General features: G+C 32.8%; 5 protein-coding genes across 7 annotated transcripts; 2 read left to right on the top strand and 3 right to left on the bottom strand.

The window, feature by feature from the left end:
- Window positions 1-3,009: 3,009 nt before the first annotated feature.
- On the top strand, window positions 3,010-4,149 carry LOC140979210 (ethylene-responsive transcription factor ESR1-like). Its single transcript, XM_073444535.1, has one exon. It carries the CDS (start codon window positions 3,010-3,012, stop codon window positions 4,147-4,149), a length of 1,140 nt encoding a protein of 379 aa, XP_073300636.1.
- Window positions 4,150-8,664: 4,515 nt separating this feature from the next.
- LOC140978563 (uncharacterized) lies at window positions 8,665-11,214 on the top strand. The gene is made up of 2 exons (XM_073443715.1): window positions 8,665-9,191; window positions 9,773-11,214. The coding sequence occupies exons 1-2, from the start codon at window positions 9,123-9,125 to the stop codon at window positions 10,868-10,870; spliced, it is 1,167 nt and encodes a 388-aa protein (XP_073299816.1). The 5' UTR covers window positions 8,665-9,122; the 3' UTR covers window positions 10,871-11,214.
- A 197-nt stretch (window positions 11,215-11,411) lies between these two features.
- LOC140978569 (uncharacterized) lies at window positions 11,412-15,564 on the bottom strand. Of its 3 annotated transcripts, none has more exons than XM_073443725.1 (15): window positions 15,416-15,564; window positions 14,771-14,868; window positions 14,564-14,675; window positions 14,301-14,453; window positions 13,889-13,993; window positions 13,312-13,395; window positions 13,129-13,244; window positions 12,929-13,030; window positions 12,730-12,843; window positions 12,571-12,627; window positions 12,418-12,484; window positions 12,258-12,311; window positions 12,079-12,153; window positions 11,941-11,976; window positions 11,412-11,741 (listed from the first exon to the last, which is right to left on the bottom strand). In XM_073443725.1, exons 2-15 carry the CDS (start codon window positions 14,812-14,814, stop codon window positions 11,625-11,627), a joined length of 1,236 nt encoding a protein of 411 aa, XP_073299826.1. In that variant the 5' UTR covers window positions 14,815-14,868; window positions 15,416-15,564; the 3' UTR covers window positions 11,412-11,624. The 3 variants fall into 3 exon arrangements, with proteins under 3 accessions (XP_073299826.1, XP_073299827.1, XP_073299828.1); XM_073443726.1 differs by having other exon boundaries at window positions 14,771-14,866; window positions 15,374-15,564; XM_073443727.1 differs by lacking the exon at window positions 15,416-15,564 and adding an exon at window positions 15,001-15,357.
- A 589-nt stretch (window positions 15,565-16,153) lies between these two features.
- Window positions 16,154-18,441, bottom strand: LOC140978565 (GDSL esterase/lipase At3g26430). Its single transcript, XM_073443717.1, has 5 exons — window positions 18,105-18,441; window positions 17,595-17,804; window positions 17,313-17,482; window positions 16,592-16,862; window positions 16,154-16,474 (listed from the first exon to the last, which is right to left on the bottom strand). Exons 1-5 carry the CDS (start codon window positions 18,334-18,336, stop codon window positions 16,200-16,202), a joined length of 1,158 nt encoding a protein of 385 aa, XP_073299818.1. The 5' UTR covers window positions 18,337-18,441; the 3' UTR covers window positions 16,154-16,199.
- Window positions 18,442-19,832: 1,391 nt separating this feature from the next.
- LOC140978564 (protein PECTIC ARABINOGALACTAN SYNTHESIS-RELATED) lies at window positions 19,833-25,086 on the bottom strand. The gene is made up of 11 exons (XM_073443716.1): window positions 24,674-25,086; window positions 23,844-23,894; window positions 23,659-23,749; window positions 23,202-23,278; window positions 22,384-22,472; window positions 22,028-22,147; window positions 21,501-21,617; window positions 21,248-21,391; window positions 21,016-21,139; window positions 20,743-20,934; window positions 19,833-20,568 (listed from the first exon to the last, which is right to left on the bottom strand). Exons 1-11 carry the CDS (start codon window positions 25,082-25,084, stop codon window positions 20,209-20,211), a joined length of 1,776 nt encoding a protein of 591 aa, XP_073299817.1. The 5' UTR covers window positions 25,085-25,086; the 3' UTR covers window positions 19,833-20,208.
- Between the last annotated feature and the right edge of the window lie 196 nt (window positions 25,087-25,282).

Here is a 25,282-nt window from a genome sequence, read left to right on the forward strand (position 1 = left end):
TCTTATATTTTTTAATATATCCCAATTTTCTTACTTTTTTGGGAAATTTTTTTTTGCTTTAAACAATTTATATATATTTTTTATATTTAAAAAAATCTTACAAATTGAAGAGAGACATATTTTTAATTATAGAATGTTGTATTGTGAAATATTTAGCAAACAGTACTAATTTTAAAANATATTGAAATGACTAATTCTTATATTTTTTAATATATCCCAATTTTCTTATTTTTTGGGAACTTTTTTTTTTTAACATCCCACCATTTAACGAAAATTTAAGCAAGTATATTTTATGATTTGGTGTACTACAACATAACAAATAATTCATTTACTAATCGTGTAAGAATGAAAATCATGGGTGGTTGAACCATACATTGATATTAGTTAATCCAAATTTAATCTAACTCAAATATTATTATAGTTATTCAAAAAAAAAACAAATTTTAAAACTATACGATGTATCTCATATTGCAAACAAAATAATGATTCATAATTAATTATTTCTCAAAAAATGCTAATTTATCTCGTACAACTAACAACTCTCTAAATAAAAATTTTTATTGATCTCATAATAATACCAACACTAAACACAAAAATAATTGTAATATTACCAACAAAAATAATAATGCTATCTTTTAAGAGTCGTTCGAATGAAATTGATGATAAAATCAACGAACAATATTATCATCTAACAATGTTAAACAATCTTATTATAAAACAAAATTATTTCAATAATAATAAAAATAAAATTGATACATGTTAAATACTTCAAAATTACTGATGTTCGATAAACCAACGCAGCGTAGTCGGAAAAAAAAACACAATCGGAAATAAATCTGAATCCGTGACAGAGAGTCACGGATTCATTTACCCCATTTTTTAATTTTTTTNTTCATAATTAATTATTTCTCAAAAAATGTTAATTTATCTCGTACAACTAACAACTTTCTAAATAAAATTTTTTATTGTTCTCATAATAATAACAACACTAAATACGAAAATAATTTCAATATTATCAACAAAAATAATAACGTTACTTTTTAAGAGTCGTTCAAATGAAATAGATGACAAAATCAACGAACAATATTATCACCTAACAATGTTAAACATTCTTATCAAAAAATAACATTATAAAACAAAATTATTTCAATAATAATAAAAATAAATTAATACATGTCAAATACTTCAAAATTACTGATGCTCGATAAACCAACGTGGTGTAGTCGGAAAACACAACCGAAAACAAGAATATGTGACAACCTTTAAGAATTTTGGGCAAATGAATAGGAGGAAATTTGCGAAAAAATAAGACGAAATGTGCGAGCAGAATCCGTGACAGAGAGTCACGGATTCATTTGAATCCGTTACCTTTTTTTTATTAAAAAAAATTAGAATCCGGAAGAATCTTTCCCGGATTGCTATATTTTTGATAACAATTCTACTTTTGCAATATTTTAATAAATAGTTTTTTAATTTATATTATTTTTAAAAAAAGCCCCAGAGAGGAGCACTAGAAATTAAATCCATGATTGATAATGAAGAGACAAAACTGAGAAAATTAAAAGGACATGGACCATTATATATTATAGCTGGTTGGTTTTGTTGACAGGCTTTAATATATATATATATATATGATGGAGTTATATAATTTACCGTGAATTAAAGATTTTTGCTGTATTTGGAGACAAATTCTTCAGGGGAAATTAAACCTGCAAATATCGCATGCCAACATTTCAGAGTTGCCGGGCTACTTGAATAAAATATTATTATAGATTATATGTACGTAAAGTGTACCTCCATCGATCACACAACTTGTCATGATCACGTGATTTTATTAGTGATTGGTAATAATATACTCTGTTAATATTATAAGTATGTACAGATCATACCTTCTACTCAGGATGGTTAAATTTTATTGGCAGTACATGCACATATATAAACATAATACGTAATTATATTCAAGATAAGTATATAATAAAAATATAATAGAATTTTACTTAAGAGTCGTGAATTTTCAATTCTTTGAAATATTAAATTTGTCAATAAAAAAAATGTTTTATCAATATATATCAAGAAAACAACTATATACAATATTTGGTATCGGTTAGAAAATTAATTCTATTAAAGAAGGCTAGCTTTTCACTTTTGCATTGATTTTGAATAATCTGACAGTATCTTGCTCTTGTCGTTAGAATCTAGTCCAACTTTATTTTTGTTCCCCTACGTGTTATGCATCATTTATTCTGTGCTTTTAATGAAATCACTTTTTTGTCTCATCATAATTCATAACTACCAGCTTTTTCTATTCACAATAATCAATGCGAGAAATTATGAATCTTACATTATTTTCCAATAAGAATTTGTAATTACAGACCACTCATCCCTTTCTCCAATTATAGCAATTATTGTTTCATACTAAGGATCGAATGTTAAAATAAAAAAACGTGAACTAAATATAAATTTTTGTTATTTATAAATTTAATTTCGTTAAACTAAATAGAAATTTGTATGTTTAGACTAGTTAAATACAAAATTTTAAAGCCATTTAATTTAAATTCAATTAATGAGAGAGACATTTGAGCCCACCTTAATTAGTAAATTCTGGTTTCATCCATTCAACACATAACACACGTGTACTGACCATGATTTGTGCTAGGTGTATAATGATACTATTTACGTGGTGAATAGCATTAGCATGAACAAAACATTTGAGTCCTTCATATCGAATTTTTTTTTATTAATTAATACCTTCGAATATTCATTTTTGCTTACGATCGAGATCGATGTGTATTAATTAATTGCATGCGTGTGTCGACCCTAGCTCCCTAGCTTAATTGAGTTACGAATAAATGAAAATCCTCTTTTCCTGACTGTAATGTGATCTCATTATAAATACAACAATATTCTTCCTCACCCTTAACCACACAAAAACTGAAACTTCGCGGCAATTTCAACCTTATACTCTGACCAATTCTTTGCTGATTTATACACTTACAAAATCAAGAACTAATGGAAGAATCCTTGAGAATGCTTCTCAACACAAACTTTGAAACAGATCTGCCACCCACCTCCGCTGTCCCAAAGCGTTGCACTACCAACAAGAGGTCCCAAAAAGACAGCGCTGCCATCTCAACCGGTGGCACAGCAAGGTACCGAGGTGTCCGCCGGAGGCCATGGGGCCGTTATGCTGCTGAAATAAGAGACCCTCAGACCAAAGAGAGGCGGTGGCTTGGAACTTTCGACACGGCGGAGGCTGCGGCCTGTGCTTATGACTCTGCTGCCCGTGCCATGCGTGGTGTTAAGGCGAGAACAAATTTTGCTCACCCTACGTATCCAGCTGATGCAGAAAATCTTGCGAAAATTACATCTCAACCCTCCATCTTTGGTTCTTGTCCATTTATTACATCGACTTCTTATGGAAACCCTAATGTTTATTTCAGTGGATATCCCTCGTGTAGAAGTGATGATCACAGTAATTCACTTAACACGCTTCGGCACAGTTTATACTTTAACCCCTTGAATACCAACTACACCAATTCTTCTTGTTTCGACTTTCCACTGCAAGAACAAATGCCTTCGAATTTTCTGAGCAACTCTTTCTCCTCAGCTCAAAGTGCTTTCATGGGGTCTTCTTCTTCAATGAATCTGTCACGCGTTACGATCACTCACGCTAATAGTGAAAACCCTACCGTAACCATCCTAAATAATATTTCTCCAAATTTAGAAAAATTGGAAAATCAAGAAAATATCAGCTCTGAGATGATAACAAGTAATGATCATGAAACTAATAATTGCATGGAATATTTTCCTATGGAGAGGTCCGATACAGGTTTGCTACACGAAGTTTTAAATGGATTTTTCCCAAAACCTAAGACTGTGGTGAAGACTGAGCAACCGCACAATATGTGCAATTCAATCCATCCTCCTCCGCCAGTGCTGCTCCAAGTTTCGATGAAACAGGAGCAGGTAGCAAAAGATTCCAAGGCTTCCGAGATTGATAATTTTCCACAGTTTGAGAGCTTTAAATCGAACTCTACGTCTTCCTCATGCAATGATTTTTCATCGTATGGAATAATGGGAGCCGGAGACGTTTTTCAGTATCAAGAAGCTTTCAATTTGTTTGCAGGTGAAATGCAGAATATCGGTTGAGTTCGTCTGTTGGTCATAGAATAAAACACCTTATATATATCTTTATTAATCAGAAGAATTAAGGAAAATATTGGTGGTTTTTCTTAAGGTAATAGGCCACTTTGTTCTTTAGATTTAGCCAAGAAAATTAAGATTGTGCTCCATTAGTTCTCTGTATTAGTGTAATTGATGAATGGTTTAGTTAATCATCGTAAGTACTTGCTGTTGTTTGCACGTATGAATTTCAAATTATTTAACGTGAAATTCAAATTTACTCATTTTCATGAATAGTAATTGTGAAGGATGAGCCTACCAATTAAAATGATTTGCCTCCATTAATTAAAATTGTACTACAAAACTAATTAATGTATATATATATATATATACACACTAGAAGATGTGCACGTGCGTTGCACGTTTTTCAACAATAAATTCAATCTAAGATACCTAGATAAAGTTCAAATTTTATTTTTGTCTGAGTTCTTGGATACTAATATAATTTAATTGTTTTAGGTTATATATATATAAGTATTTATTGTTGTAATATTCTGTCTTAACATAAAAATATTTATTACTGTGATTCATAATCAGAAATATATTTTGAACATCACTGTGACACCTATTTTAATATCACAACCTTAAATTTGTAAAAAAAATAATAATTAGACTATGAGTATTCAAAGTAAAAAAAAAAACAAACAAGTTTATCAAAAAAAAAATTTTACGACAACCATAATTTCTAAAGTTTTCATAATATATTTTGAAGTCATAAAATTATATACATAAATCATGTCCTTAAAAAGTAGCTACAAGTTCCACAAGTATTTATTGGTGAAAATTTGACGGGACATAAAACCTGAATATAATTGTAATCTTTTAAAAAACTTTTATTTTTCGAAAAAAAAATATTTAAAAAAACATAAGAAAATTTTAAGAATTTTATAAACCATTTTAAGTAACCATAAATTTAAGAGCAATTTGTTTCACCTAAAATGATTTGAAATCATTCTTATTCCTCATTTTTATACCACTTTGATGTATATAAGAGTAATTATTACACATAAAATCAGTTTAAACTCATTTTGCTTTTTTTTTTTTAATTGTTCTCTTATGGTATCAAACAATTATTTATGTTTGTCACACATAGGGTTTTACTGTTTGGCCTATTAACACTCGCGTCAGTGCAATCCTCATTATGTTCATCATTACCTTAGTGTAGAGCTTTGCACGGTAGATCACAATTGTAAGAAATAAAAGTCGTGTTTTGGTTAACAAATAACTTTTAACATAAAGATCGAGAAATGTTTGAACTAAAAGATTAATCTTTTACTATCATTCAATTTTGTTGGGTTAAGCATGCGTTATGGGTGAACTCCTGGGAAGTTCTCGTGCGTCAAGCTGCTGACCCGTGAAACAGTCTCATAAGAGTTTTTGGGCTAATTTTTATTTTTAAATTGAGTAAATTAACATCTATTAATAACGTAAATAATACACGACTAATAAATTTGAAAAATCTAATATAATTGTGTGAATTTACATATATGTCCTTATTTCGTTAAATAATATTAATAAACGCATGCCTTTTTTCTGTTCGTTTTCATATATTAATTGGGAAAAACTAACAATAAAACATGTGTTTATTATTATTATTATTATTATAAATTCCATTATAGATATAGTTTTTTTTTAAATGCAATGTAAATTTCATTTCAAAAAAATAAAGGCTAAATTTAAATTTCATTCCAAAAAATTGTGGTTAAATTTTATTTTTCTTCAATTTATTTTACAAGTCATTAATAGTAGTATGTCTCTTGTGAGACGGTCTCACAAATATTTATCTGTGAGACGGGTCAACCCTACCGATATTCACAATAAAAATTAATACTCTTAGAATAAAAAATAATATTTTTCATGGTTGACTCAAATAATAGATTCGTCTCATGAAATATGACCCATGAGATCGTCTCACAAAGTAATAGATGAAAAAAAACATTTATTTATTATTAATATTATTACTATTTTAAAATTTTTAAAAATAGAATGTAAATTTCATTTCAAAAAATATACTATATTTCATTTTTTTTCAATTTATTTTAGAATATATTAATTAAAATATGGAAAAAACAAACAAACAAAGAGATATTTATTAATTATTTTTATTATTTAAATTATTCATGAATGTTGATTTAATTAAATTAAAAATAAAATTGGCACATAAACTCTTATGATTGTGTTTCACGAGTCAATTTTTTGAAACATGTCTCTTATCCGACCCGAACCATGAAAAAACATTGTTTTTCATTCCATAAATGACTGGATCGACCTGTGTAATAGATATATATCCATGAAACCGTCTCACAGAAGACCTACTCAAAAATTAGATAATCATAAAATTTTGAATAAGAGTGTAAATTTCATCTTCATTTGATTTATTTTAAATTAATTAATGAAAAAATCAACCCGTGTTAGATATAGATTCCATTAATGCATTAATATATGCAATTAATGAATTAATATATGGAAAAAAACAAAGAGACATATAATAATGAACATTATTTAATGATCATAAGGGCATACATGTAAATTAACAATTCAATTCAAACTCATATATTTTTAAAAATGAAATGTAAATTTTATTATTTTTCAATTTGAATGTAAATTTCACTCCAAAAAGTGAATGTTAAATTTTAAAAATGATGGTTAAATTTTATTTTCCTTCAGATTCCATTAATGAATTAATATATGAAAAACAAGAAAACAAAGAGACATATATTAATGAATTTAATGATATGTTATTTTTCTTTAATTTTAGATTCCATTAATGAATTAATATATGAAAAACAAAAAAACAAATGGACATATATTAATAAATATTATTTAATGATCATAAGGACATACATGTAAATTCATAATTCAAACTCATATATTTATAATAGAATAATAATAAATAATAGATAGATAATAGATTAATGAATTAATATATGAGAAACAAAAAAAAACAAATGGACATATATTAATAAATATTATTTAATGATCATAAGAACATACATGTAAATTCACAAATCAAACTCATATATAGAAATTTTATTAATTTTCAATTTGAATGTAAATTTCACTCCAAAAAGTGAAAGTTAAATTTTAAAAATGATGGTTAAATTTTATTTTTCTTTAGATTCCATTAATGAATTAATATATAAAAAACAAGAAAACAAAAGGATATATATTAATGAATTTAATGATATGTTATTTTTCTTTAATTTTAGATTCCATTAATGAATTAATATATGAGAAACAAAAAAAACAAATGGACATATATTAAAAAATATTATTTAATGATCATAAAGACATATATGTAAATTCACAATTCAAACTCATATGTCTCATATATTTTTTAAAAATGAAATGAAAATTTTATTATTTTTCTATTTGAATGTAAATATCACCCCAAAAAGTGTAAATTCACAATTCAAACTCATATATGAAAATTTTATTATTTTTCAATTTGAATGTAAATTTCACTCCAAAAAGTGAAAGTAAAATTTTAAAAATGATGGTTAAATTTTATTTTTCTTTAGATTCCATTAATAAATTAATATATAAAAAACAATAAAACAAAATGACATATATTAATGAATTTAATGATATGTTATTTTTTTTAATTTTAGATTCCATTAATGAAATTAATATATGAGAAACAAAAAAAAACAAATGGACATATATTAACAAATATTATTTAATGATCATAAGGACATATATGTAAATTCACAATTCAAACTCATATGTCTCATATATTTTTTAAAAATGAAATGGAAATTTTATTATTTTTCTATTTGAATGTAAATTTCACCCCAAAAAGTGAATGTTATACTTTAAAAATGATGGTTAAATTTTATTTTTTTAGATTCTATTAATAAATTAATATATAAAAAACAAGAAAACAAAAAGACATATATTAATGAATTTAATGATATGTTATTTTTCTTTAATTTTAGATTCCATTAATGAATTAATATATGAGAAACAAAAAACAAATGGACATATATTAATAAATATTATTTAATGATTATAAGGACATACATGTAAATTCACAATTCAAACTCATATATTTATAATAGTAATAGACAAAAAACAAATGGACATATATTAATAAATATTTATTTAATGATCATAAGGACATAAATGTAAATTCACAATTCAAACTCATATATTTATAATAGTATAGTATAATATAATATAATATAATATAAATAATAGACAAAACACAAATGGACATATATTAATAAATATTTATTTAAGAATTATTATTTTTTTCAAAATAATCTTTGCAATAACTAACTTGATATTTTATTATTTTTGTATTTTCATAAATAATTATTTTCTTGAATTAAGATATGATATATTCAATTAAATATTTAATTTTTTTTAAAAAAAATTAAATGTTTTGTGCACATGGCCTGTGTACTTGGTATGCTAATTATTATTTGTGCTTACTTCTACATTATTTATTTGTTTACGAATATATTTTTGAGAAAAATAGAGTAAATTTAGGGGTTGATAGGCCCAAATATTCCCAGCCTGCAAAGGATATAACTTGGCCTAGAACTGCCACCCGTTCAGCACAAGAGAGGCGCCGTATCTTTCTTCTTGTTTATTTATGATTATTAAATTACATTCTTTATCTTTGGTATTCTCGACTGTTATTGTCAATTCTTCATTCCCATTTATTTATTTTTGTGATTTCAAGAATTTTTTCGGGGTTGTGAATAAATTTAGAGTTTGGAAATAATTCTTTTGGCGATTTGTAGCTGCTTTTTACCCAGGTGGTTCAAATTTGCCGTGTGCAGCGACCCCAACTGGGTTTAATTTAACTTCAACGTTTCTTTTTTTATCTTTAAATTAAGAGAGGGGGTGGGGGTAGTTTTAAGATATTGAGAAGGTGCTGGTCACCGATATTGGTGCCGTGTGTCAAGATTTTTGGGAAAAAGGTATATTTGATGGCTGAAGGGGGGTCTTATTATTGTTCCAAGAAGTCTGATGATTTATGCGGTAAAGCCTGTGATCAGGTCAGGTTTTTCTTTCTCTTTCTTTTTCTTCGATTTGGATTCGTTATATAGTAATCAAAATTTGGTTGTGGATAAAGTTTGATTCTTGATCATTAATGTCTAAATATTCTATGTTTTGCTGTGCGTGTGGTTTTTTGCTCTTGGGGTGAGAACGATGGGTGAAAGATCGTAGAAATCTTAAATTTGTGATCAGGTTGTCTTTGCTGAAGTTTTGGAAGGAGAGGTTAGTGTTACTATGTACTAATGCAGATCGAAAGTCCCTTTTTGGGTGTCTATGGAGTCAGAAACCTGAGCACCAAGTTTCAAGATCCTCTGTTTTTCTTACTAGTTTAATATGTAGGCAAAATTTGGGATTTTGTGCTAATTTTGCTTTTGATTAGTTTTGCTAAATGTAATCTTGTTTTCCATTGATAAATTTTATGATTTATTGTGTGAAGTTTAAAACTTCAAAGAAACCAGTTCGTACTTCGTAGGCATGCATTATCCTTTTATTCTACCATTCAATGTGTTGCGTGGTCTTTATTAACGTTATTTCACAGTGGAGAAAAATTTCAATTTTTTGTGGTGCTTTTTATTCGCAGGACTCAGGGCGAAGCTTGATCATGTCAAGACTCAGATGTAATTTGCCAGTGCTTGGTATCAAAGCCTTGTTCTTTCTATTCTTGTTGGTACCGGCTTGTGTCTTGGTTATATACGTTCACGGCCAGAAAATCACGTATTTTTTACGTCCTTTATGGGAATCTCCTCCTAAGCCCTTCCATGAAACACCTCACTACTATCACGAGAATGTATCTATGGAGAATCTCTGCAAACTTCATGGTTGGGAAATACGTGAATATCCTAGGCGTGTTTATGATGCTGTCTTGTTTAGCAATGAGGTTGACATCCTCAAGATACGCTGGCAAGAGTTGTACCCTTATGTCACCGAATTTGTGTTGCTCGAGTCGAATTCTACGTTCACTGGGCTGCCCAAGCCTTGTGTCTTTTCTTCTGTCCGTGACCAATTCAAATTTCTTGAGCCGAGATTAAACTATGGACTAGTTCCAGGGAGATTTAAAAAAGGTGAAAACCCATTTGTCGAGGAAGCATATCAGAGACTTGCACTTGATTATCTTCTTAAACAAGCTGGTATTCAGGATGATGACTTGTTGATAATGTCTGATGTTGATGAGATACCAAGCAGACACACGATTAATCTTTTAAGATGGTGTGATGGCATACCTCCGATTCTACATCTTCGTTTGAAGAACTATTTATATTCATTTGAGTTTCTTGTCGATAATAATAGCTGGAGAGCCTCAGTGCACATTTATCAATCAGGGAAGACAAAATATGCGCACTATCGGCAGTCTGACGAAATCTTGGCTGATGCAGGGTGGCATTGTAGCTTTTGCTTTAGACACATTCGTGAATTCATTTTCAAGATGAAAGCTTACAGTCATGTTGATAGGGTGAGATTTTCTCATTTTTTGAATCCTTCAGGAATCCAGAGAGTGATATGCAAAGGAGCTGATTTGTTCGATATGCTACCGGAAGAGTACACTTTCAGAGAAATCATTGGGAAAATGGGACCTGTTCCTCATTCATACTCGGCTGTTCATCTCCCTGCATATCTGTTGGAGAATGCTGAACGGTATAAATTTCTTTTACCAGGAAACTGTGTTAGATTGAGCGTGTGAACAGAGTAGATGAAGTACATATCCGTTTGGTGAAAGTTTAATTTGAGATTTGGCTTCTGTTGAAGGTTTTCCGGCGATCAAGGACTTGGGTATGTTGCTTTTATAACTATGCTACACGTCCAGCATTTATAGCATTGGTTTAGCAGAATTAGTGCACATTCTTGGATTGTTAGATCGAGTCTTACATATAGTTTTTTTAAGGGCTGGTATTCATGAGGATGGATCATATCCGTGTGTTTAGTTAATAGTTGGTCATGGCAGGAACAAGTAGTAAAATGGTGCTCAATACGTCTCATGTACATAAATTTTTTATTGGAACTAATATATTCATTACTCTTTTCGCACATCGTGTTTAACTATCTCGTCCGTACCAGAATTCGATTATTCAATCTATTACTTGATTCGTCCGATTGACTCTGTTCACTAAAGGCGCATTTGGTTAATCCTTATTTATTTTAACATTTTTTTTGTCATTCTACCAATTAATTTAACCATCTTTGCACACACCCATTTGTTTTTGTTTATATTTACAAACAATCCAGAAACAACTTTCATATGGTTTTCCGAAAAAATTAATGCAAGTAGAACATTATTTGCCATACATATACATGTACCGGGGTCCAGATTGAAGCATAAATTATGATATGAACCTATAAAGATACACCAATATTATCCTGTGAAAAGATAATGGAGTTGTTTGCCTGCAATTATGTCGATCATCTGATGCTATCTGTGTGTATATATATCCATCTGTCTATCTGTAACTTGTAAAATTTGAAGGATCAATGCCAATGGAATTGTGATAAGCTTTTTCTGCGTTTTCCAACCGATTTTTGAACATCCCCCACTCCCTTGTACACCTCAATCTCACCTAGAACAAATAAAACAAAAACCAAATTGGATTCTCGGACAAAACATATACATACAAATTTGAGCTAATATGACAATAAAGGATCACGATCAAGATTTCGTGAGCAAAATGTAGAGTTATGAACATATTTATCAGTTGTCAAAGTAAGGCATGTTCTGGTTGACATGTCAATAATAGTTAAACTAGTATGAATGCATACCCCTTGCCATGGAGCTTTTCCATTCTCTGCCATCCCCTGTCATAAAATGAGACCAGATTAAGTTGAGTCACATTTACGATCGTGAGGAAGTTATAATATTATAATGTTTTTTAAAGCTTAGAGCTCAAGGTTTGTTACCTGGTCTCCTAATGAAGGAACAGAGTTGTGAACAATCCATTGGGCATCAACAACTCCGATTTTTTCGTGAGCAGGCTACGATAAAAGCATATTAATAGTCAGATGCCAAAAAATATTAGACCAAAAAATAAGCCCATTGAAATGGTAGAGCCGTATTGACAGACAGATACAAGACCAACCTCAACACATTTTTGGAGGGCGAAGTCGAGACCCCATCCGTGGACCAAGTCATTCTACAATAAGCATATGGAGGGAAGTAAATGCAAAGACCAAGGGGAAAATGAAGTGACTCGAGGATTCACGAAAAAGTAATGATGACAAAACAATAACGACGATCACCTGAATCAAATGCCATGCACAGCGCCACGCCTCCCGAGAAAAGACAGGAGCCATGATTTCTACAAACCTGTGTTAGAGTGCAAAACAAAAATGACACCCGTATGCTAAAAAGAAATACAATCTGATAAAAATATGTGGCGTTGGGATTCTTACGCTGCACAGGGGGGCAACTGCTGGTTAGAACACCAGCCTGGCTTCTCCTTTACTTCCCTGTGTTCAAAAGAAAGCATAAGAAAGATAGTTTTAGAATTCACATAAAAAAATGGAAGAAAATGTGGCCTTAACATAGTGACCGCATGAATTTTTTCTTACTTGTGAACTTCACGATCACTTTGCCGTTTTGTCATTTCCCAAGTCGTTATCCTAGTTGGCTCCAAACCCGGCTGTGAAATTTCTAAACCATGCTTCCTCACAAGTTTAATATATCTGGAATTCGCAGAACACAGAAGAAATAGAGTGTGAGTAAGCTGGCCAGACTCGCATCACAAAAGAATATGTTCTGTACACTCACTCTTCTGCGTCAAAATGTTCAACCCCGAGATCTTCATCCCAAATAAAAATGTAGTCATATGCGGCAACAATGTCTGGATGTAGAAACCTTTTAGCATACCACCTTTTTATGAAATTCATGGATAAATTTCAACATCAATAATTATTCCCCAGCACAATTTATTTACAAGTTTCAGAATTGATTCGAGACAATAATATTACCATTTTGTCTGTTTTGTGGCACTCACATGAATAGCTAGCTTGGACCACTCAAACTCATCCCATTCACTTGTTTGTCCGTCATAATGAAATAAAAGAACGGTAAAATTCTCTGAAAACTGTAGTGACATAGTGAGATTAAAACGTAGTTTAAGGGCTGTATAGAAAAATTGGAAGGTCACTGACCTTTTTCACTGCTGCATCAATGTTATTCTTTTGATTGTAACCAACCGTAAAGGTGACCAGATATTTTGGTTCAATGGCCAAGTCCTAACCAGTGATACAATAAAGAAATCAAATTCAAGTTATTTGAACCAACGAATCCGTACATTCGATTTTCAAGAGCATCCAACTGGCTCCAGAGTAAGTAATCTAAGCAAAGCATTTCTTTATCCATTGTACACTAGACAAAAATAATGGTAAATTTCAGTTAGAATACTCTCTCTACGGAGAATAAGGTGACTTTTTTTTTTTGGAGCACCATTCATTGCTGAACATCAGCTTTTTGTGTCACTAATCTCACCATAGCATACATCTTCTCTACTTTCTGTATCAATTATTTCTCCCCTCTATGCTAACGATTCCATTCTTATCTGATAACATTGAAAGTTCCTATTCATATCGAGGGCTGCTATCTACATAAGCAACATCATTCAAAATCTCGACGGTGAATCGGTTCCTCAATTCAAATGGAGATACTATTAACAAGAAACCAAAACAGAGAAGCATGATATAGGGACTATGATATTAGTAAAATGCTCACCTCACTGGGTAATCCCCACAATCTCCGGAGATAGAAATCTGACTCAGATGCAACTATGGCTGGAGGCAATCTTTCTGCTCCTTTTGGATTTGATGGGACCCAAATCTAAAACACAATAATTTTATAAAACGATGCTACCAGAAAACTTTTTAAAGTGTTATTTACTAGTTCGATAGCAAAGATGCAGGCATTCTGGTAGAAACATTCACCAAGCCGAATTTTTGTTTTTGGCTGTCAAAGTGGGGCTTTTTCGGACATTAAAAATGACACTTTTTTGTGTCTTGGTAAACACTAATATCTCTGCCACAAGTTATCTTCAATTACACGAACCAAATAGATAGATATAAAAGTTTACAATAATTTGAATTATACATAATATAAATGTATAGTGTTCGCAACAAAAAAATTATACCTTTGATGAATCCTTTGTGGTTTGATTTTCACTAGAGTTGTTCCCAACATTCGTCGGCATATGCTGAGAATTATTACTTGCTTGGGTAGAGTTAGCCATACTTCCGTTCCCTGTTATTGTAAAATCATGAAGAATAACAGAGGTGATATTTAGCTGCCAAATAACAAAATAGAGTTAGTATTCGCACAAAATAGAAAGCGTAGATTAGCACAGGGCAGTAAATTCAACCAGTCATTTTGCAGAGACATGAACTCTTTCCGTACCTTTGTTAAGGGAAGTGATGGAAAGGACACTCCTATGAAGAAGCCAAACATGATACCAACACTGACTGTGATGAAAATCCTCATAGTTTCGTTCGGTTTGTTGACAAGAGTGCTGAAAGAACGAGAATCAAAAGCCATGTAACATTCGCCTCACATACAAAATGGAAGGCGTTTCCCATTTGCCTACCGTAACCAAATGATACATACCTACGTGCAATATTCCCCTTTCTATACATCATATCAGATTCCATATTTATAGGTTAGAGGCTGCTTTACATTGGCCAATTAAGCTTCAAGCAGACACTCTGCACAAAGAAAGTGCAGATATGCCTATATCAACTAAACCTTTCACAGAAACCAAAAAAAAAAACAACTGAGAAGAATATAGAAATCACAAATATAGGGAGAGTCATAAGTATGAACTAAACAGCCCATACTGATGATTCTGATACAAGAGGCCCCCTTTAAAGAGCAAATCTTTAGGAGCCAAAAATGATCACCGCACATGCCTATTGCTCCACAATTAGCTGCACGAACCATTTTTAAGCAAGCAACGAAGCACATGCCACCCTTTGATATTCTCAATGGTTGACTTTTATACAAAGATCACAACTTTGAGATGCCCGGAAGTAACAGCTTATGCTCGTTGAAGAAATCTAATATTTTTAAAACAAAAACTGGGCTTTGCTTAAATTTAAAGATACAACAAAACAAGACTTCGATAACATCAATGAGACAATCAAGGAAGCGCCTATATTTTTCATAAAGAAATCCACTTGGACATTATCCGCATAGACACGATACAATTACCTTGTACATGAGATGAATAACGAAGCATTTGCGCAAATTCACCTGAATAGGAAAGCAAAAACACAGAAATGATCTCGAGGATACTGCTGACAGGTCGGAGAAGCTCGACAAAGAAAGCGAAACAGCTCTTTCAATGCAAGAACGGAGAGAGTGCAGAGAAGAAAAAGGTAAGAGAAATCAGAAAAACTGGCAGACGAATTTCCTTAAATTATTGTTTTGTAAATAAAAAGAGCGAAGAATATAATTTATTTCCCGCATAACATATTGATTTAATATTTTTAAGTTGATCGATTAATTAATTTATTATATGTCCAATTTAGCGAAACCCGCTTGTTTGTTTAATAATAATAATAATAATAATAATAATAATAATAATACGATCCGCAAGTATAAATCAAATTTATTTTATTTAAGAAATTTGAGTAACCTTTCGTCAAAAATGATATCGTTGAATTTTATTCAATCTAAGATATTAAGTTTTTAAAAATTTATCATCGTTTGGATATGTGGAGAAAAGAGTTTTTTTTTTGGTTGGTAATAAGGTACTGATCAAATGTTTCCATGTGTGTACTCTTTAGTGATGGAGTTCGAAGTTCTTTACTATTCGCTTGGAAGTGGGGTTGTCAATATTAGTTTTCGATTTTCTTTTTTTCCTATTAATATATGTATACATGTATTTCTTTTTTTCCTATTAATATATGTATACATGTAATAAACAGTGTCATTTAATTCATATCAATCCATAAGTGTTACTACTTCTCTTTCTGCTGCATGAATACATCGAGTACACGAGTTGTTACATTAAGTTATTTGATTTGCCATTAGTTCATTCATGAACCGCACTCTTAATGTGACATGCCATTCTCAAAGGAACTGGAGGATCCGAATACCCACCGTTCACGATTCGATCGAATACCCATTTGTTAGCAGCCTCGGTATAATGCACACCATCCCAATTTATGGCAACCGATGGATCCTTGCATGATTTTCCCAACATTATTTCTTTTCCATGCACTGTCACTTTGCTACCACAACCATGGTTCTTGTTGTAGTTGTATTTGCCTCCATGCCCACAACAAGCTTGCAATGGATGCACAAATCCTACATTTTCGCAGATGGAAAAAGGTCAAAATATCACAAAATGAAAAGTTACTTTAAAAACAGGATGATCAAGACTGGACAGCTAGCCAAAGCCAGTAGTACTACACATATACATACCATATTTTTTGGCATGGCTAATGAGATCATACTTCACCGAGTAGACATCGACATAGGTCAAGACAGCTGACGGAAGGTCCTTTCTCAGCTGAACTACTGCTTCCTTTAACTTGAGGTTAAAATATTGTGCTACGTCGTTGAAAGGTGCAGCACATCCTACCTTGTCAATTTGTCCTGCTGTGATTAGCATTCGATCCATCACGTAGGGTAGACAGCCGACTGGTCCTGTGTTGTGTATCCAGAATGATCTGCCTCCATGATCATGTATGTACTTCACAAAACAAACAAATTAAATTACCATCAATTGTAGTAATCAAATTAATTAACTTCAAGCTATACATCTTATAGTACTTTCTGTGATGAGACCTGCAGCACCGAGTTAAATGTGAAAAGATAGTTTTAGCAAGTTCGAGTTCCACTTGCCCCGATGTATAAAATAGAACATGTGACCAGCCAGCCTTAAATTTGATATACTTAGTTAATCAAACAAATTTATGAACTCGTGAGCAATCTTTGCATAGTGTCATGACATATATGGTTACGGGAAGAGCTTCCAACAAATTATATATAACTCATTTGAACTTCGTGAAAATATACATCCGAATTTCAAGCTATACAAGCATTGAATAATTCTAAGACAACCGACTCCCAAATCTAAGGGACCTGACAAATATAACTCACTTATCAAGAAATGACTATAAAGAATGTTTTTCCACTTTACCTTAACAACGGTCTTGAACTGATCCAATACATCAGGAACATAAGCTCTAACTTCATTTGTTGTCATGTTGAGGAAATAACCCGCTGTTAAATCATTTTGACCTATATCAAACGTGTACAACGCCCTCGAAAAATCCTCAGCCTTTGGCAATAATTCCTTAAAAACCCCTCCTACAAGTGATTCAATCAACAACAATACATACGTATATTACTCAAAGTCCATCATGTGGGTGCGGGTGCGGGTGCGGGTGCATGTCTTTGATCAAATATTGGTGTTATGCACCTTGATTACGTAACATCTGTGATCTTCTTTGGAAATCACTGAACTGGTAGTATTGGACATTTAAAGAAAACGGGCTGAAACCACTTTGATGTAGAGTGGTGTTTTGAGGCCTAATGGTTGATCCAGCGGTGGCAAAGTTGGCTCCGTGACTGAAGTTGGAACCCAAAGCATCAAGAAATGCACTTAGATATGGGAGTCCTATGCTCTCAGCTGTAAATATCAAGAATCGATACTCAAATTGCAGTAGCAAATGTGTGTGTATTTTTAAATGTATCTACACATATAGATAATAAACCAAGGGAGAACTAATCGAACCAGCTGCCAGATTATAAATTCGGTCCATCTTAAATATCACATCAAAGTCTGACATTTCTCATTCAACCAAGTGTTCATTTGCTCATTCAACTTTAGGTCATGAAAAACATGTGTTTCACCGAAGAATAATGAAAAGCGTGAACATTTAAGCATATCGAAAGAGATACATACACAGGTTACTTATGATTTCCTTACCCATAAAGTCAATTACCAGACGGCCATCACAGTACCGCCCTGCCGGGTGGCGGAAGTATGTCTCTCCACTGGGCGGCCCCGCCTGGCCAAATGCTGCCGACAGGCCACCGGTGTCCGAGTTCGAGTCCCCAAAGTTGAATATGGCCGGAAAATCACATGTTCTTGTAGCACAAGCAGCTGACAAAACGTAAATACTGAATAATAGTGATCTTTTGAACAAGTGAAATTCCATTTAATTTGGAGAAGTTATCAAGATATGATAGTACTGGGCAAAAGATCGAGAGATTTGACTGAAGTAAAAGACAGACTTATGCCTGTTGAGAATTCACGTGCTGGCTTAAGTGTGTCCTAGCCCGAATCATACGGTACAACGCAGCTTTTAAATTTTTACGTGGTATGGCGCATTCAAATATTTTAAGCATTTCAAAACTGTACGTCCATGTAAGCACGAGAATCAAAAGAAGGTGCTCATGTGTGTCTCAATTTTTTAAAATTGAAGTGGAACATATACCGTTCGTAAAAAATGCAGACTTATGAACTTCGTTGTTTCTTACACGTTTATTATTCTAATTTTGATATGCTTGATTTTTTCTTATATATATATTCGAATGTTTATCGATTGCCACACACATGATATATATTCGAAAAATATCAAGTTTACATGAATGATGTCAGCCATAGCGTGTACAATTGATTAAATTTTATGGTACATACATTTCAGTTTCTATTTCTTAGAAAAAGCCACAAGTATTAATCACTACCATTTCGTTAAAGGCATTGAAGTTGCCTTTTTCCTGACATGAAAAATGGAAAATTTCGCAAATAATTAAAGAAAATTCGGACACACAGAGAAGGCATATGGTCTAGATATGCTTTTCAGTAGTTTTATGATTTTCGTGAGATTTTTGTTTGTTTTTCACCATTTTCTAAAGATAACCATCATATGTGGATAATAAAATAATATGTGATTCTAATTATCATTCTTACAATTTGATTCATAATTTAATGTTTTATAAACAGTGTCATATATATAAGTATTATTTTTATCATTCGTCTTCAAATTCTTCACCGTGTCTAAAATATATAATTTTTTTAAAAAAAGTTACGTTAGCCTGATGTGATAAAAAAGGTGTAGATTCTAAAATATATATATATATTTTTAAAGTAAAGTTACTCTCTTCTTGAATAAATTTTAGATTCTAAAACCGTTAATTTATTTTTTACATGATTATTTATCTCTTTTAATTAATGACAGCATATTATGTTTAAAATTTTAAAAATATTATTATCAAAGCTCAACATACATAAAATATTATACACATACGATTTGTATGCTGCTTTTGATTTGTATGCTGCATTCAGTAAAGCATATATAGTCTATTTAAAACATTTATCCAAACAAATATTGAGACCCGGTCTTGTGCTGATTCCCTCGTGCTTAGCTTGGAACTTAAGTTCGTCTTGTTATTTGTTTCGTAAGCAACACGCTTAAATCTATATCATGTAGCTTTGAGATTTCTTTGTTTACGTAAGAGGATTCCACCAAGAATGGTATTAAAAGTTCGTGTTGCAACAATAATTGGTGAAATAACGACTTTTTTTTTTTTTTTTTTTTTTTTTTTTTTTTTTTTTTTTTTTTTTTTTTTTTTCCGGTTAAGATTGTTGCATGTAATTGTGACCAACCCCACCAGACAACAGGAATACTATTGTCTCCCTCCAACTCCCGGGAAAAAAGAACGACGAGCTTCATATTTTTCATGCGTCTTGCCCAGTGATTATAATTTACACACCAACATTGCAAAAATAAAAAAATAATTCACATTGACATGCCAATTTGTGATCTCACTTAGCGGTGGCATCTTAACTAGCATAATCAGAACCCAGCGCCCTCAATGCCCCTCAGTAACTTAAATTTGCAACTCAAAAGGATTCCCCTTTCCTTTCCCAGGTTCTGGTATTCTAATGAATCCCTGCGAAGTGTCATTTTTGCAGATAGATTTACCACGAAATTTCTTTAATTGCTCCACAGTTCATGTGCACGCCATACATTAGCTCCAATAAACAACAGAAGGCCTTCCGCTACAGCACCATTAGAGTCTCCCAATCAAGTTCTACACATACAAGGTGTTAAAGGGTTCTCCCAAATGTCATAGTTAGGAAAAGTTTCTTCCGGGAGACCGGTTCGTGTCTGGTGCGTGACAATCACGTCTTCCACGAACGTGGCCCAGCCCATGTAGGGGTCACCTAAAGATTTGGACATAAGACCCTTGTCCGGTTTTATTGATTTTAAGCGGTGGCCCATGTATCGCCGGTGTCCTATTATCAGTTTAGCGAAGTTTCCTCCATGGGTCATCACAAAAACATCAGACTTCAAGCAGACCAGGAAGTCTAGAGCAGCCAAGCTAGTCACGTGTTTTCTAAACTCGTCTAACTCCAACTTGGTTGCCAATTCCTCTTTTGTGACCTGCAAAAGAAACAAGATAAATTTTCTGGTTCCAGAATCAACTGTTTCCAACTGGAATGACTAAATATTAATATGCTGATAATAAAATCTCAGGACTAGAGTGTTTGTAAAATAGCAGTCACAGCATACAAATCTTGAGTAAACTAAATGAAAAGACTGAGCAAATAGCCTTACAAGATTGGGGAACATGTTCCTTAATGGTGCCATGCGGTTCTGCCCACCATAAACCTGCCCGGAAGCAACATATATCTGAGTTTCTTTTGGATAGCCCATTGCACGAAGCATCACAGCTACCTCACCAGGTTCGAGAGGGCAGCGCCCTTCCTTCCGCTTCTGGAGAGCCAGGGCCCAGAGATGAGAGCCATCCTGTAACCCGGCATATAAAGTAACTGTCTCTGTTCCTTAAATATTTTGATCAAGTCACAAAAAGTTCATGACATATTAAACCTTGAAGCGCCGAGGCCATTCTTTCAGTCTGTATAAAGCCATTAAAGCTTTCTCCATTCTTGTTCCCACGAAATCACAGAATGATAGGCCAACCATACCTTTCTCAAATCGTAGATGTAAAGCCCTGTTGTATAGCAAAATAAAATAAACAAAAAAAATGAATCCAGATATAAACATGAAATTTTGGATTGTGAAACATATAACTGATTAATTGAGAGGGAAGTCAAGTTACATGAAAGGATTTGAACTTCCAGTTCGGTTCCTCATTCTCGATACAAGTAAATCAGCCATCTGCTCAATCTCGGGAAGAAATTTCAAAGCATGGTAATTCACTCTACACCTTAGCCTGTTGATCTCTGGAGGAACATTATCATACCTGATGGACAAAAAAATGAAGAATAATCACTGGAAGTACATTTTAACCGGCGGGATTCTAAGTAACTTAGCTACGACAGGAACGACAATCAATGAACCTGAAAACTCACCCCAATCGATCAACAAAAGGTTTCAAGGCCATTATCTTCTTTTCTTTCACCCGAGGTAAAACATTGTCAATGTAGAACTGTGCAGGAGCATACTTTGGAATGTTCTTGACCGTCCGTCTGTCATGAAAGATACTCAATTACAATATGTTACTGTATGGATGCTTTGACATAATATCATTTCCACTTATCAAGTTGGAATTAGTCTTCAACTGATGAATATGCCAGGTTGTTCAACATAAATTCATCACAGACCCTTTGACTAAAAAGCTAATTATTGAGACATGTGCAGATAGTGCACCATGAAGATACATATAATTATAATCCAGGACACCCTTAAATCCAGTATACAGCATACATTCACCAGTCCAGTCTAAGGTAAATACCAAACTCTTATGTTTACTTTAAAATTTATATTAAAAGAAATAATCCAAAAATTCAATAAGTAACTCCCCTATGCTGCTATGCCAAAGCATTCTTCTAGTACATGCTAAATTACTAATTCAACTGAGAGTAAGAAATCAGTAAACCTTATACTTGTGAACAGCTCTGCTTTGTCTGTAAACCATTCTGGAATATCTCTAACGATTCGCACATCATTTTTCAAGTAGTCAACAAAATGATCCACATCGAATATGTCTTCAAATTTCCTGCAGATAGGTTTGCATCGTCATAATGAACCATAGCAGCCAATCCTCATTAATTTATGCCTTATGTCACTGTAGCAAATAGTGTACATGAAACCAAAGAACAATTAAATTCTCAAATTTTAAAAGACGGTTCACAAATGAAACGTTCAGTTAAACTCCATGCACATAGAAACCACATCGCATACAGTACAGGAAAAGAAAATCAATGCATGGCAGCCTTAATTAAGTCCACCGACGTTTGGTCCTTCCATATCTGATCTTGCTTCAGTACAGGCAAAATAAGAGTAGCATTCATAATCTTTGCCACAGCTACTGCGTTGCATATCTGCGTTAAGGCATGGATATTCAGGCATAGGTACAACAAACAAAAATTTGCAATCAAGAGAATGTCATAGCATTGTAATCCATGATTCTAAAATGTAAGACATAATTCATGGTAAAAGGCAGAGATTTATGTAGCAATATTACTGACAATGTGGCAAAATTGACATCTGATCCATGTAATTTGACCATAATAATGTAAGTCAACAATCATGAATCATTCTGGCTAAACTAGAAGCTAATAATTTTTTTTAAAGAAAAAAAAATGTTTTACAGCTTATAAACTGTTATGGTTCTCAACTTCTAGATCCTGTTATGGGGTAATGTGCGGCTGAATCAAGGCTATTTCTTTATTTTCATGTTTCCTCCCTTGGTGACCTATGGTGTCGTTAGGGCTGTTCTTGGGCCGTTATGCATTGACATAAACCATTCAAAAAAAAGGGACCATCCTAAGTTGTTTTTAAGATTTTATTTTAGCTTACAAGATCAAATAGCCTCACAAATTCAATGACACAGAAATCTTATCTTACATAATATCGAGACACATATACATATTTTTTCTTAAAAACTTATTTTTCAATTAAGTACTTACAGCTCATAAGTTCTTACGAGTTAAAACAGCAAACAACTTGCATAATATAAACATAAGTAAATACACATAAGTAAATACTGTTTAAATAAGAAAACTTAGACAAGCAAAAGATATTTGACAAGATTCAACTGGACCACGTACAGCAATTCTTTGCTGGTTGAGACCACCTTCGGCATGTATAAATATATAGCCATTAGATTCATTCTCAGCTGGTAGATCTGCCAGGTACCCAATAGAGCTCATTTATTAAATATTAATTTAATATAAGCAAACTAAAAAATGTAATATTACAAAAATGCCAAAGACGGGTTGAAAGGATATGATATCCTATCTCAACATAGGACCAAGAATAGGTTCAGAATGATTGAAATAAAGCCACTCCTATGTAACCACTAAGCAACATAACTTCATAACCATCAAAAGATAAAAACAAGGATTAGTTATCAGGATCTGACAAAGAAGAGCATGATGCAAATTTCCCACCTACCACCAAGAAGAAAGAAAAGGATAAAATAGCCATTTTCATTTCTCCTGTTTCAAAAGAGGAAGAATGATTTCCTCAATTTTTTCAATAGTTCATCAAAACAGATTAAAGAACCTGAATTTATGCCTTCACGTCGTTCAGCACAAGGCTTCCATGATGTAGTGGCCGACAAAGGATTCTCCCACAGCGACGAAGACTCTTTAACCTAACATTATCGAAAGCAATGTCATTAAAATGCAATCACCTAATAACTCATCAACATGAAAAAGAGAATAAATAGATATATGTGACACACTTACATGAGGACACTGAAGTGTTATGCCATCTTTCCTGCATAAGTAAGGTGTATTCTGCAGCAGACCAAAAGGGAAGCTCAACACGAAAATTGGCATAAATTGAAGACAATGATACATGAGAGCAACTGAATGATTTATGCTTCGTTAGCAACAGAAATTTCAGCTGTTAGAAACACAATAAAGAATAACAAACTCTTAAAGGGCGAACCAAAGCTCGCCACACCATACCCACAAGTTGTCTGGGTCGAATAAAATTAAAAGAGACCACCATCCAAAGCTTAACAAAATTATAGAACCAAATTAGAGCTAGAAGCTACATAGGCAGCGCATAAGATTCCCATCTGCAAAAAATTTGTTGTGCATGAGCCTTCCCATGCAGAGCAACTAAAATTTACTTGAGAAGATTATTTAGCTCAATCTGCCATGAATCAGATGTCTTTTAATTAATACCAAATCAGCTCTAAACTAAATAATATTTCGTGAAACTCTTCTAAACCCCCGGTATTACTGTCCCCATGCCATTCCTTGCCTTGTATTAGAAACAACCGGAGGTTGCATATTATTAATTTGCAGAACCCTAAAGAGAAATTTATCATCATCTTTGACGTATAGATGAACTTAAATATATTCAATTGATCCCTCACCAATGTCAAAGAGCTCTCCAACATCACAATAAACTCAAATTATCGCATCGACACATGGAATTACAAGACAATAAATAAAAAAAGCAGCCGCGCAATGCACATAAAATAAAAGGTAAGAAACCGGAGGTTTCGAACAAATATCGATCCAATAGAAGCATTAATTCATTGAATTACATCCAGAAACCGTACCAATCCTTTGACAAGAGAGGAAATCGCAATCATGGCAGCAAGAGCAACCGAAACGAGTATGAAAATCGAGATCTTGGAGCCATATGCGTGGGGCCTGTATAAATCGTCGGACGGAATAAAAGACTGAAAGCAAGAGCGGAGAGAGCGATCTCGTGGATGGCGATCCCGGGCATCGTGGTCATCATCGTCAGCGGAGGAGGGGCGGAAGTCAGATGACAACGGAGAGGAAGCCACGGCGGCCGCGGTGGGGGAAGGTGTAGCGCGGCTGCCGATGGAGCTAGAGTGACGAAGCTCCGCCATTGCTCGCTTTGGGCTGTACGCCAGCTTGGCGTAGGGTTCGTCGATCTGTCGTGTAAATACTGAGAGAGTGGCCGAAAGATTTCCCAATGTCGTTGACAGACAGTAAGACATAAAAATATAACACGGCTTATTATATCCTCTCGAGCCAGCATTTCAAAAATTAAAACATATTTATATATATAATAGATATATTGTAGAAAATAGAAATGCACCCAATCAATTGAAAAGAAAATCAATCAATTAATTAATAATTTTATATATATATATATATATATATATATTGTAGAAAATAGAAATGCACCCAATCAA

Source organism: Primulina huaijiensis, chromosome 6 (assembly GCF_012295235.1).
Source record: "Primulina huaijiensis isolate GDHJ02 chromosome 6, ASM1229523v2, whole genome shotgun sequence".
Lineage (NCBI taxonomy): Eukaryota > Viridiplantae > Streptophyta > Magnoliopsida > Lamiales > Gesneriaceae > Primulina > Primulina huaijiensis.

Coding starts and splice junctions, on each gene's coding strand:
- LOC140978563 (XM_073443715.1), top strand. CDS start 9,123: ATGGCTGAAGGGGGGTCTTATTATTGTTCCAAGAAGTCTGATGATTTA. Junction 9,192..9,772: donor GCGGTAAAGCCTGTGATCAG/GTCAGGTTTTTC, acceptor TTTTATTCGCAG/GACTCAGGGCGAAGCTTGAT.
- LOC140978564 (XM_073443716.1), bottom strand. CDS start 25,084: ATGTCTTACTGTCTGTCAACGACATTGGGAAATCTTTCGGCCACTCTC. Junction 22,148..22,383: donor CAGATATGGAAGGACCAAAC/GTCGGTGGACTT, acceptor ACCTATCTGCAG/GAAATTTGAAGACATATTCG. Junction 20,569..20,742: donor GGAACATGTTCCCCAATCTT/GTAAGGCTATTT, acceptor TTTCTTTTGCAG/GTCACAAAAGAGGAATTGGC.
- LOC140978565 (XM_073443717.1), bottom strand. CDS start 18,336: ATGGAATTTCACTTGTTCAAAAGATCACTATTATTCAGTATTTACGTT. Junction 17,805..18,104: donor TCTGGTAATTGACTTTATGG/GTAAGGAAATCA, acceptor TGATATTTACAG/CTGAGAGCATAGGACTCCCA. Junction 16,475..16,591: donor TAGCCATGCCAAAAAATATG/GTATGTATATGT, acceptor GCGAAAATGTAG/GATTTGTGCATCCATTGCAA.
- LOC140979210 (XM_073444535.1), top strand. CDS start 3,010: ATGGAAGAATCCTTGAGAATGCTTCTCAACACAAACTTTGAAACAGAT.
- LOC140978569 (XM_073443725.1), bottom strand. CDS start 14,814: ATGGAATCTGATATGATGTATAGAAAGGGGAATATTGCACGTAG. Junction 11,977..12,078: donor TTCCTTCATTAGGAGACCAG/GTAACAAACCTT, acceptor ATTTTATGACAG/GGGATGGCAGAGAATGGAAA. Junction 11,742..11,940: donor GAAAAGCTCCATGGCAAGGG/GTATGCATTCAT, acceptor TATTTGTTCTAG/GTGAGATTGAGGTGTACAAG.